A 14065-nucleotide genomic window follows, 5' to 3' on the forward strand; every position below is an offset into this window, starting at 1 on the left:
CAGCTCATCGAAAGGTGGAAATACTCAAGAGGCTGAAGGTTAAGACCCGAAAGCCTTCAGGTACACTGACTCCTCATCAGAAGTGGGTGACAGTGGGCCAGCCGCCTCTCTGTTTTAGGATCTCTAGGATATCTATGAAGGAGATATCATCAGAGGACAACCTAGAGGACCCTTCTGACTCCTCGAGGTCAGTGTCCGAGGTGATGGACTCATCAGAGGAGTCTAAATGCTTCCTCTTGCAAGTTCTCTTCTGAGAAGGCTCCTCAGAAGGGTATTCTGGGGTGGTCTCGGAAGACTCGGAGCCACCCAATGAGGGCTCCTGAGGCTGCGTGTCTCTGCTGTCAAGAGAGAGAGATGGTGCTGAGACACAGGTCGGAGCTTGAGGAGGAAGAGCATCAGTACCCTTGTGTGGAGCTGAAGACCTAGACAGCATGCTTCTTCATCATCCTGAAGGCAGGTCTATCCAGCTCAGAGGACACCCCTGGTTCCGAGGAAGCGGAAGCAGCCCTTGGCCCTAGAGCGATCGGCTCTGAGATAGATGTAGGATCTGAGCTCAATCAAGCAGACGCACCAAGAAGTAGGCTCGGAACTAGAGATGTTTGGGGCCGAGCATCCCTGTTGGGGCCAACTGGTGAGCTTCGGCTCCTAGACACCAAGGACGGCACTGAAGGTGTTGGAGCGGAACTCGGCTCTGAGACAGACAATAGGGGTGCTGGAATCAACGGTTCCACAACAAGCGACACTGACAGCTCTGGCTCCGAAAGACCTATATGGCTTGGCGGAGGAACAGAAGCAGGTAAATGGCTTTGGATGGCTCCAGGGCCGATTGGGTTGGAGCAGGCAATAAATTTGCTAACGCCGATGACTTTAAGAGTCTGAGCACTACTCTCTCTACATCCTCTTCAGAAAGATTCTTGGAGGATCTGGAAGACATGGTAGGTGATCGAGATCTCTGTAAAATCGGAGATCTGAGTTTAGCGGACACTGGTAACAAATCTCTAGACCGGCTTCGAGATGAGTTCAGTAGTCGGCTCCGAAAAACTTGGGGCTGAGACCGGAGTGTCAAAGTCGATAACCTCGACTGGCTCCGAAGGCAGAGGAGCCGAAGAGGTAGAAGGTTTGTCAAGTTTAGTAATTTTTTGTGGAGGTCCAGATAAAACAGCCGGTATGGGAGACTGTCTTTTTACTGACTTGACTTTCTCTTTTTTAGAAGAGGGAGACCTGGAATGAGATGATGAAGAGCTGGCTAAATCCTCCTCAAAGGAACGTTTAAAGGAGACCTTTCAGGATCAATTTGTTCTTCCTTTCCTTGAGAACCCGAGAACTAAAGGAGTGGCAAAAGGTGCATGTCTCCTGAAGATGTATGGCTCCCAGGCAATAAACAAATGCTATGTTAGTCAGTCAGGGACATTTTTTGAGAGCATTAAAGACACTTTTTAAAACCCGAAGGTTTATGATCCTTTGACTCTTTAGACATATTGTCACACAAAAAAAAAAAAAAAACAATCACAAGAGATATACGTGGTGGAAGCGAGGACAAGGTCCTCTAACTTAAATGAGCCTAGCCCTGCTCAAAAAACACTGCACACCAGGAAAAAACAACAGAGGACTAGGTCCTCTAACTTAAATGGGCCTAGCCCTAAACAGAGGAGTAAGCAATGGCCAACAATCTGCAACAACAATTGAAATAAATTCAACAAATACACTAAATAGTACTAGCTAACTTTTAGTTATGTACTTACCATAACTTCGGATGTATGGGATCCATCTCGCCTACATTCATGACAGATGGGATCGGAGCCGATCCATCGGCTCCGACTCGGCAACTAATACACTAGCACGAAGTCTCTCATTGGCTGGGCTACTCCCTATCCCAGGATGCACTACACCTGCTTCCCCAGATCTTGTTTGTTCGCTTTCATACATCCATGCAAACACAGAAAAACTAGTAGTCACAATAACCAACTAAAGTTCTTCAAGAAAGAACGCCAAGAAAAGAGGGACTACAGCTCCTCTAAATCCAAATGGAAGGGGGAAGGAGGGTGGGTACTTATGAATGAGTGAGATGGATCCCATACATCCGAAGTTATGGTAAGTACATAACTAAAAGATGTAATGGGATCCTATCTCGCCTACATTCATGACAGATGGGACAGCGTCCCTAGCACCTACATCCCGGGTGGCTCATTGGAAAACACTCCTGAGAACTGTGGAACCAAAGGAAGCTCTGCCTCGAGAAACCACATCCAATTTGTAATGAGAAATGAAAGTGTGCGGAGAAGTCCAGGTTGCTGCAGCACAAATATCATCTATTGATAACTTGGAGTGAAAAGCTACGGAAGTAGCCATTGCCCTGGTAGAATGAGCCTTGACTGGAAAGGGGAGGTCTTTGTTAGCTTGTGAATAAATAAAAATGATACAATCTTTAATCCATTTAGATATGGAGGTTTTTGTTACTGGTTGACCCAATTTGTTCGCTGCAAAGGAAGCGAACAATTGATTAGATTTCAGCGTTTGAGCGGTTCTATTCAAATAAAAGCATGTTGTCTATGTACGTCCAATTGATGCAAAGTATATTCTGCGTTATTAGAGAATTCTGGGAAAAAGACAGGGAGTTCTATAGTTTGTTGCATACAGAAAGAGGAGGCCACTTTTGGTATAAATGCAGGGTTTAATTTCAATGAAACTCTATGCTTGTGAAAAATCAAATAGGGAGGATCAGAACAAAGAGCTTGAAGTTCTGAAACTCGCCTGGCAGACGTTATGGCTACTAAAAAGGCCGTTTTCCAAGACAGAAATTTTAAATCACAGGTAGCAGCTGGTTCGAAAGGACGGGCAGTTAGGGCAGCAAGAACCATATTCAAATCCCACGGGGGGACAGGATGAGATAAAGGAGGCCTCAGGAGCCAAGCCCCTTTAAGGAAAGCCTTACAAAGTTTGTGAGACATCAATGAAGGTTCAAATGAAGCATGAAAATTAGAAATGGCCGCTAGCTGAACCTTAATGGTAGAAACTGAAGAGCCCGACTGAAAAAGGGAGGCCAGAAAATTCAGAACCTCCAATACTGGTGCAGTGAGAGGATCTATACCCGTTCTTGAGCTCCAGAAAGCAAACCTTTTCCATTTACTGGAATAAAGTTTGATGGTGGAAGGTTTATGAGAAGAAGACAGTATGTGGACCACGTCCGGGAAAGAGCATTGTCTCGGACTAAGGATGGAAGTGGAGTAACCATGCTGCCAACTTCAGGGACCTGAGAGACGGATGAAGCCGTCCTGACTGATGAGTCAACAGGTCTGGCACGGATCCAGAAACCATGGACCTTCTATCGCATGCCTCTGTAGGAAAGGAAACCAAACTTGACGAGGCCAGTGCGGGGCAATCAAAATCATCTCGCTCTCCATGTAAATGGCCTTCTGTATCACCCTCGGTAAGAGGGGGAACGGAGGGAAGGCGTAGAGAAGACCGGGGGGCCAAATGTGAGTCAGAGCGTCCCTGGGAGTCTGTCCCTGAGAAGGGAACAGTGTGAAGAACTCTCTGCATTTCGCATTGTGAGGGCTGGCAAACAGGTCGCAGCAAGGATGACCTCATCTGTCGAAGATTTTCGCAGCTATACCCTGGTTGAGGGACCATTCGTGGGGTAAAAGAATGGTCCTGCTTAATCTGTCCGCAATCACATTGGACTTCCCCGGTATGTGCGTTGCCATTAGAAAGCGGTTGGTAGCTACCGCCCAGTGCCAAAGTCTCATGGCTTCTCTGCATAGTGGGTAAGACCTGGTTCCACCTTGCTTGTTTATGTACCATACCACCGACATGTTGTCGGATAGGATAGCAATCGGGCCCTGTGGGAGAGCGTGATGGAGAGCTTGGAGTACCAATAGTACCGCTCTCATCTCCAGGACATTGATATGCAAATGCGTTTCCTGGATCTGCCATGTGCCTTGGACCGACCTGTCCAGGTAATGACCCCCCCACCCTACCTGGGAGGCGTCTGTAGTCACAGTGGCAACGGACGTTGTGGTATAAAGGTCGCCTCTGGTCGAGATTTGATTGGAGAAGCCACCAATGCAGATCTCGACGGCAACTTTCCGTGATTATGATTAAGTGGTTCAAGGGAAGTTCCTGATAAGACCATTGAACCGACAGTAGCCATTGTAAAATTCGCATATGAAGCCTGGCCAAGGGAACCAAAAGTATGGTCGACGCCATCGAGCCCAACAGTTGTAGGATCCGATGGGCGGGGCTCTTTGTAGGGGGAGACAGGATTTGACTTGATCTTGTAACACCTGAATTCTTGCTGCCGGTAAAAGGCACGCATTCTTTTGTGTCTAAGTCTGCGCCTATGAAAGTAATACGCTGAGATGGCTGTAGTACAGATTTTTGCAAATTGAACGTGATCCCCAAGAAACGGCCCAAGGTGAACGTGGCTCTGCGCTTGGAGTAGTAGATGCTCGGAGGTGGCAGTAAGGAGCCAGTCGTCTAGATAAGGAAACACCTGGAATCCCAGACTTCTCAGGTGAGCAGTTACCACTGCCAGACACTTGGTGAACACCCTGGGGCTGTGGTGAGACCAAAGGGCAGTGCTCGGAATTGAAAATGACTGACTCCGAGGCGGAAGCGTAAATGTCTCCTGGACTCTTGAGCTATGGGAATGTGATAGTAAGCGTCCTGGAGATCTATGGAGCACATCCATGCATCTTTTTCCAGCAAAGGAAGAATAGATTGAAGAGTGACCATTGAATTTGGACTTCTTCTGAAGCGATTCAATGAACTGAGGTCCAAAATGGGCCTGAAGTCCCCTGTCTTTTTTGGTACCAAAAATAATTTTGAGTAAGTTCCTGATCCGATCTGGTCGATGGGGACAGGCTGGATGGCTCTTTTTTCTAGCAGCTTTGAAACCTCTAATGCTGCCTGATCCCGCTGACTGGGTGGTACGTCCGGGATTTCCCTTAAAGAAAGGGGGGGTTTGTTGAAGGGGATGATATAACCTCCGGTAATAATGCGAAGCACCCACTGATCGCTTGTTATGGATTCCCAAGCTTGTGGGTGCGCCAGCGACCCCGACTGGCTCGGAGTTGCACAGTCGGGCAACAACTCAGGAACGCTGGTTGTATGAAGAACCACGAAAGGAATCGCGGTCTCCAGAGTTACGGGGGCCTCTGCCACCTCTGGGGCGGCGTCTTCCAAAATTCCCCCCCCCCTGCCTCTGGAGGGGGAATCACTGGGTGGAGTAGGGAAAGACTTCTGAGATTTTTAAACCACATTTTCCCTCCTCTCCCAGCCTTGGGGTAAGGCCTAGAAGGAGCGGAAAATCGGGCCCCAACGGCAGTCAAAGTCTTGCCCTCCTGCTCGCACCTAGTTAGTGTGTCCTTCACCTTGGGTCCAAACAAAGATGACCCATCAAAGGGGGCGTCGGCGAAGGAAGACTTGAAAGCCTCCGTGAACGAACACAAGCGTAACCAGGCTTGTCTCCTGAGGGCAACGCCTGTTCCGCTGCTCTACTCGCCCCTTCGGCCGCATATGAGATGAGCCTCATGGACGAGTTAACAATAGAAAAGAGGGTAGTCATCTGTGCGCCAACAGTCGGGGCCAGCGCCTCAGGTAGATTACCAACAAGAGAGTCATTTAGCTCTTTGAGAAGATCCCTTTGGAGCCTCGTAAAATGACATAAGTAGTTCAGCGACCGTAAGGTAAAGGCCGCTGAGGACAGGGTACGTTTCCGTACCTATCCATACTCCTAGAATCCTTATTAGGAGGATGAATAGACGTCGAAGCCTCTGCCACGTCCTGCTGTGTGGCAGAAGCCACCACCAAAGCATCTACAGGCACACCCTTTGTGAGAAACTCCTTCGGGGCTGACAAAAATTTATTGGGCCTCGCAGGCACCGGTTCCACAGAATCAGGGTGTTCCCACACCCTCGAGAAACCAAATCAAGGAGTTCATCGAAGGGCGGAGACACCCAGGAGGCGGAAGGCTGGGCCCCAAAGGCCTTGAGGAAGACTGACTCCTCAGCTGAAGGGGTTTTGGCTTGCCAGTCACCTCTCTGTCTCAGAATCTCCAAGATATCTGAGAAGGAGATATCATCCGAAGATGATTTGGGGGACCCTTCTGCGTCATCGAGGTCAGTATCCGATGTAATAGACTCATCTTGGGAGTCTACGTGTTTCCTCTTACACAATTTCTTCCGTGGGGGTTCGTCCGAAGCAGTTTCGGACGGACCACCCGGAAGAAGGGAACCCCCGATGGGGGTATCCTCAGGCCCTGGGGCCCTGCTGCCGGGGGGCTGCAACACAACAGAGGCACCAGTCTCCAAATCTAGGGACGGTGAGGTAGAATCTTGTTGAACCGGCAAAGGCATGGCCAGCGCGCTCCTCATGGCCTCAAAGGCCGGACCTCCAGAATCCAAGGAGGTCACTGGTCTAGAGGCCACGATGGCACTGGGAATTCCAGCAGCCGATGCTCCGAGAGGAAGACTAGGCACCGAAGCACCCAATCCCAAAGTATTCCCCTCGGGCCCGGCTGAAGAGGTCGCAGTACCAAACCCTGAACCGGAGGACAGGGTAGGAAGCACAGTCGGAGTCGAGAGGCTTGTAAGGGGTCTCTGCTCCGACCATATGGCTCCACATTGCTCCACCACCACCGGCTCCAACGGCTCCGAAGAGGTTGGAGGAGGAATCAAATGTGTTGGAGGGGGGATCGGCTCCAAAGCAAACTGTGCTGGAGCCGAGACCATTTTAGTGAACACTGGAGATTGGAATAGCCTCTGTAAAACCCTATCCAGGTCCGAATCTGACAGTCTCGAGGATTTAGAGGAGGTAGACACTCGAGAAGACTTTCCTCTCGGCTCCGAGGGAGAAGGGGACCGGCTCCAAAACGGCTCCAATACTATCGGTGCCGACTCCACCACAGCATGGACCACCATCGGCACCGAAGGAGCCTTCTTCGGAGCCGAGGGGAAGAGTCTGAGCTGCACACTTCCACCGGCTCCGAAGCCATTGGAACCGATGGAGGTGATTCACCTCTCGATACTCCAACTTGCGGCTCCGAAGGCAATGGAGCCGAAGTAGGAGGTATCGAGGCAGACCTCGACCCTGGGCCCCGAAGTCAGTGGAGCCGAGGAAGAAGAGGCAAATTTGGTCTTTTTAGAAGTCGGCTCCGACGGACTTGTCGGTGCCGGCGATCTTTTCTTTTTGGTAGCAACCGCAGGATTTTAGGCTTCCTCAATAGAAGGTTTGTTAAGCCCTTTCAATATCAACTTATTCTTGCGTTCTTGAAGAACTCTAGCAGAGAAAGCATGACATACGCTACAAGTCTCTTGCAGATGTTTCGGCCCCAAACAATAGACACAGACTGAATGGCTGTCTGTGATGGACATTTTATAACTGCACCGAGTGCATTTTTAAAACCTGACTTTTGTTCCTTAGACATAGTACAGGCCCTTCAAAAGTATGACTTTACCACAATAAGTAAGCACTATAACAGAATTGCCAACTGAAAAGCTGAGACACACTGGCGCGAGTACTTAGGAAAAAAAGTTTACCTCACAAACAAACAGACAAAACAAGTCCAACGGCCCAAAGCCCTCTAATTTAAACGGGCTTGGCCCGAAAAACAATTAACCACAAAAAGTAATTAAGGCTAAATAGCACACAAGGGTAGGGCAAAGGCCCTCTAACTTAAACGGGCCTTGCCCGACTGAAAAAATAAAGTACCAGAAGACACTCAAGCACTCAAATGTAACAAATAGTAAGGAATAATAAGGAATAGCTGTTAAAACAGCTGTTTGGTTAATATATGACAAAAAACCCCAAGGTCAAAGACCAATAAAGGTAAAAAGAACCACTTAGCTCCAGCCAAGTCGAGACCACGTCCAGCTTGTAAAGCGGCAAACGAGATCTGGGGAAGCAGGTGTAGTGCATCCTGGGATAGGGAGTAGCCCAGCCAATGAGAGACTTCGTGCTAGTGTATTAGTTGCCGAGTCGGAGCCGATGGATCGGCTCCGATCCCATCTGTCATGAATGTAGGCGAGATAGGATCCCATTACATAGAGTGTTAAGCTATTCATTTTAAACTATTATTCTAGTCAAAACAAAGGCTAGAATAGGTCCTGCCTAAAACAAGGACCTATGCCTAAGAGAAAAAAATTTAGCAAATACTAGCACACAGAAGAAGGGAGACCACCAAGAAAGAAGGGGCCTGCAGAAGCGACTGCCAACAAGTTTGCAACAATTTGTAATAATTCAGAAAACATGCTAATTTACTGCTAGAGAAAAACAACTGTTAAGCTATTTATACTAAAACTACTAATATCAAAAAACGATCACTATAGAAACTGTAATAAAGAAGAAATTCCAACTTAGCCAAGGCCAAGAAAGAGAGCACTTCTGAACTCGTAGACACAGCAAATGAGATCTGGGGATTCTTACTGGTGCACTATGGGATACATACCTTGCCACGAGCCAACTGAGAGACTTCCAGCTTTGTAATCGGCAGAGTCGGCAAACCCATATGTAAGAATGAAGGCGAGATAGGACTACAGAACATGATATATTATAAAGACTGCAAAAATTGTGCAATGAGCTACTGAATACAGGAAAATATGTCTTGAATCTGTTACTAGTAATATGCAGATACTGAGCCAACTGGATAACATCTGTGAGGACCTCAGGGTGACAGGTATGCAGTCAGATAAAAATATAGTGAGCAGCACTCTGTCCTGGGTCTCTAATATGATTTTGTACACCACTTACACCACAGTTATATAGATATAATTAGACATCAGCACGAGCTGTCAACATACAAAACATGTACAGGAATACTATTAGTTGACAAGGTGCAACTATGTAAATAGCACATACAAATATACTAAAGTACTTGGTGCAGACAAACGCATGCTAGCACACCATAGTAACCTCCAGTAATACAGTGCAAGTCATATTAGATGTCTGTGGAACACAATTTCAACATAAATAAGCAAATACAGTTTTATAACACTTACTGGGGAGACACAGAGCTCTTCGTGGGGCCAGTAGCAGGGTGGCTGCAGTTTTAAAAATAGCGCCTGCCACAGGTAATATTTATTAACTTTGGGACTGGCTTAATGTAATAAACAGGGAAGGGGGAGGGGGAAACAGGAGTGGGGGCTGACCATTCTTTTGTACTGCTGCTATGGAGTCAAGATCTAAGCAAAGACAAATTTGTGTGCAAGAAAAACAATCAGAATTGACTACAAACTGCTGTGAAGCTGCAAGTAATTTCCTAACTATTTATCAGGTGGAAAGCAGCATAACCTTGTATCTGTAGGCTGCTGTGCTCTCAATTAAACTAACAAACACACAGTATTTCATCAGTTACAGATACTATTTGCCAAAAGAAGGGAATAAAAGAGAAATGGAAGGTGAGTGTGGGTGGGGTGGGGGCTGCTTACAAGCCAAAGCGGAGTGCTCTCCAGGGGATTATGAATATTAGCTCAAACAGATAGACACATACACAAGTTAACTCTAGCTGTTTATGTTCACAGACAGGTCAGACCCAGACTGTGCTTTTCATATAACAATGAATCCAACGGTCAGGTTAAAGATAAAGGTGTTACTGCAGCTGACTGCTTAGAGTGGTGATAGGTACAACGTTAACTTTAGCTGTTCGCAGACAGCTCAGACTCGGACTGCGCTTTTCATATAACAATGTAACCACCAGTCGGGTTAAAGATAAAGGTGTTACTGCAGCTGATTGCTTAGAATGGTGTTAGGCACAAAGTTAACTCTCATGCAAAAAAACTGACAAAGCATGGAAATAATAGAACAAAGATAAAACCCTGCAAACCTTACATCTATATAAAAAGTATGCAACCTTATCAATAAGCAAATTCACCTAGACAAAAAAAAATATTATACAGACTCACAAGATTATCACAAAAAAGTCCAAAGAAATTCTGGAGTTCAATTAAGAAAATGCTTCAACCTAGCTCTCTTTCCTCACCAAACCTTATCCAGACTTATCCCCCTCAGAAACAGCTACCACATTTAACACTTTCTTCATAAACAGCATAGTCTGTCAAACTTTGGTAGCCTTGACATCCCATGACTATAATCTCCAATCTGTTTCCACATCACATGTTAGACAGCTACTGAAGAAAATTAAAACCTGTTAACTCTGCTTATGATCTCCCTGCAGAGTACCCTAAGCTTGCTGCAGACTTTATTGCATAACCAGTCCCAATTCCCATCAACAGATCTATTCAAGACTCCAATGTCCCTCTGCCTGTTGAAAAAAAAAATATTTACTGTTCACCTCCACAAAGGGGGTAGCTCTTCTGAAATCTCTAACTTTAGGCCAACTGCCATCTTGTTCTCCCTTTCTAAGACCCTGGACAATATATTCATAATCAACCCCTTCAGTACCTCTTGCAAAGTTATTTCATACCACAAACACAAGGTTTCTGACCAGGCCATACACCACTGATGGCTACTGAAAGCTCTCCTCAACTTTTCTGACACCATTAATAAGGCTAGGGAACCAAGGAAAGTATCTTGTTTTTCTAGATTTCTCAAAAGCCTTTGGCACTATGTCATATGACAAACTCATGACTCAAATGTCCTCTGCACATTTCCAAACCAACTCTTCTAGGATTCTCTAACTACCTATATGACAGATATTAATCTGTCAAATGTCTCTCTATCTCCTTTTTCTCTAGTTAAAAAGGGGTATCCACAAGGCTCTATTCTCAGTTTACTGCTCTTTAAAATTTTCATCAATAACCTATAAACGTCCTCTTGACAAGCTTGCCTTATTCAATATGCTGATGACTCAACTCTCATCGGCTCATTTGACAACCCACTACAAATACAGTCCATGGCACAAGATCCCTTCAACTCAGTTGAACTGTGGCTACATCAAAACCAACTTTTACTTAATTCCTGAAAGACTAAACTACTATTTTTCCAAAGTCCCATGCCAATGCTAAAAGTAACTCCCACTCACCTCTTTAAACAGTACAGCTATTGAAGTTGTTACCCACGCCAAATTGCTTAGAGTCACCATATATGACAACTTGATCTTCACATATAAAACTGTATAAAGAAATAAATCAAAAGCTCGGTATGTTATAAATACAGCAAAACTCTCCTTATTCCTTCTAGTAGAATCACCCTACCCAGCTCTCATCTTTTACCCACTCTTCTCTATGGCTCACTTATTTTGGCTAACATCTAGATAACTCCTAAATCACAAATAGAACAATGTTATAATAAGATAGCTACATTTGCAGCTAATCCGCCACATAGAGATCACTGCTCTGCATTACATGCTGTCAACTGGTTAGAACTATCATATCAGTTAGAAAATACACTACTACTTCTAACCCATAAAATACTACGTAACCCCTCTACCTGTCCTTCTAATCTCCTCAGTATTTCATCATTGTATCATGTGTATTCCACTGTCAAATTGTATGTATATACACTTTTCAATTACATCTATACTACTGTTTTATTTGATGTTATTTAACATTGTGGAGCTTTTCTTCCCAGGCCTCTGCTGAAAATAACTATTCTACTACCAAGTTAGACTTCCTTGGTAAACAAATGTCAATAAATAAAGAAAGAAATATCTGTAAGAGTATGAATTTGTTATGACTGTAGTGCTCCTGAAACTTTTACTTACTTGTCTGCATCATTCTGGAACAAATGTAGAGTAGTATTGTCTTTATAACAGGAAATGGTTATACAATTTAAATTTTGCCAAGATTTTCAAATTTTAGCCACTTCTAGGAGCTACAAGAAGCAAAATAAAGCTATGCTGCAAAACCTGCTCTTGTCTAAGCACGAAAAGGCTAGGCTATTTTTGGTTTATCATGACTTCCCCATATTCTCCCACAATAATGCAATTACAAATGCTCATCATAGAGAGACCCATCTGTATATACCAAACCAGCTACTGTTATCTGTTTGACATTACTTTACCTGGTCCAGCAGTATCTGACAGATGTCTGGAGTAAAGTGTCGCAGAGACGCTATTGTTTTGCTAAGAATCCGAAGCAGGCTGTATTGTACCATTTGTAGTGCTTTCTGTTCTGCTTCTACTGTTTCAGATGTTGGCTGTTTAGAAGGAGTCTGGGGGGTCTGGGGAGTGCGCTGGGGTCGAGGTCCAACTGCTGAAGGTAAGGCATCTCCATTCTTGGTCTGCAGAGAGAATGTGTCAATTATAAAGCTATGACAGATTTAAAATAATAAACATACATGAAGTTACACACACAGTGTGCCTTCTCAACACTCCACACCTCTGTTTGGAACTCTTTAGATCAACTAAGCAAGCAAGCAAGCAGAACTCTACTACATTTGAAGGATAGCTACTGAATCAGCTCTCTGAACTAGCTAAATGAAGATACACTCTTACCTTAATGCTTTTCTACTTCCATATAGACACCATTGTCAGATTCAAAGGTTTGGTTGCCAAAACATATGACCTAGTGACCTTTAGGGAAAAAAGCTTAAATACTGGTACTTCATAATGATATATATATATATATATATATATATATATGCATATATATCTATATATATATCTATATATATATATATATATATATATATATATATATATATATATATATATATACATACATATATATATATATACATACATATATATATATATATATATATATATATATATATACATATATATATATATATATATATATATACATATATATATATATATACATATATATATATATATATATATATACATATATATATATATATATATATATATACACACACACACACACACACACACACACACACACCCCTAATATTTTCCATATGCATGTTGAGAGTGCTTTTGAAAGACATTAATAACTGACATGATCAAACTGGCAGAAGTACATAACCTAGTAATGGAAGGTGCTGGGTTATACACAATTTTTTTTTTCAATTGTTAGCATTAATTTTTTTTCCTTACAGATCAAACAATGGACAATCTCAAAGTAGTCTATAAGAAACAGGTCTAAAAACTCTTAAGCCTTTCTAAACAGTTCATATTCTCCAATCCTATCATTTTTATCTAGTAAGGAGTTAACACTTTTTCAAACTGTTAATGAACATTTCATTCTGCTATACGTGTGGGAATCTGGTTTTGTTGAGCTTATGCACAAAGCTTTTGCAGGTTAGATCTTCAGGACCTCTGCATACATTACAGGATGTGTGTATATTCACTTGATGGAAAGCACAGCTGGGCAAGTCTTGCTTATCGTTACCAGTAGATGTTTGAATTCTCACTGCCTCAATGGCATTTTGGGTTATCTGCCAAGGTATGCCAGCACTGGCCAGCTTTCAAAAGCTCAAGACTCCTCTCCTTTTCTGTGACAACTGTCTATCATACCCCAAGAGGGAAGCCTTCAGCTGCCAGTGGAAGTGAGTGCTGAGGTTTTACTGCTTTCACAAAGGACCTGAAGTCAGAATCTTCTAGCAAGAGTAAATTTGCTGTCAGTTACAATACCATATAAAAACAAAATCCAACAACTAAATCAAAGAAGCGGAAACGTACCTTGGCTATGCACAATCTGGGGGATGGCAGGTGGGTGCTACTACTAGGGCAGTGAGGAATTCAAACATCTACTGTTACAGGTAAGTAGAATTTGTGCAACTGTACTATATTCATCATTCTCACTGTCTCAGTGGTATTCTGGGTAGATTCATAAAGTTTACACTACCTGGGAGGTAGAAGGATAAGGATACAGGAATTCCTAGAGATTGGTCTTAGTAAAGTCTGCTCCGGACCTTGAAAAGGAATCCAGTTTGTAGTGCTTTGTGAAGGTATGAAGAGAGGACCAAGTTGCTACCTCTAGAATGCCTCTAGAATCCACACCTTTCTAATATGCCACGGAAGAGGATAAGACCCTAGATGAGTGAGCCTTAACCTTGCTTGAAAGAGATTTATTATGGTAGGAGTAACAGAAAAAAATAGCAGAGGACAATCATTGTGTAACAGATTGCTTAAAGACAGGTTGACCTTTCTTAGCCTCTGTATAGGATGCAAACAGCTGTTCAGCACTCCCCTAAAGGC

At 44.0% G+C, this 14065-nt stretch overlaps 1 protein-coding gene across 1 annotated transcript in view; it reads right to left on the minus strand.

Annotated features, from left to right (window-relative positions):
* NUP188 (nucleoporin 188) overlaps positions 1–14065 on the minus strand; it is a 3305077-nt gene that overhangs the window by 446978 nt on the left and 2844034 nt on the right. Inside the window, exon 41 of the mRNA XM_044058121.1 lies at positions 11959–12177. Within this exon, the coding sequence (XP_043914056.1) occupies positions 11959–12177 (219 nt within the window). The remainder of the gene's footprint in view (positions 1–11958; positions 12178–14065) is intronic.

Source organism: Protopterus annectens, chromosome 16.part0 (genome assembly GCF_019279795.1).
Source record: "Protopterus annectens isolate FY-2018-M chromosome 16.part0, PAN1.0, whole genome shotgun sequence".
Lineage (NCBI taxonomy): Eukaryota > Metazoa > Chordata > Ceratodontiformes > Protopteridae > Protopterus > Protopterus annectens.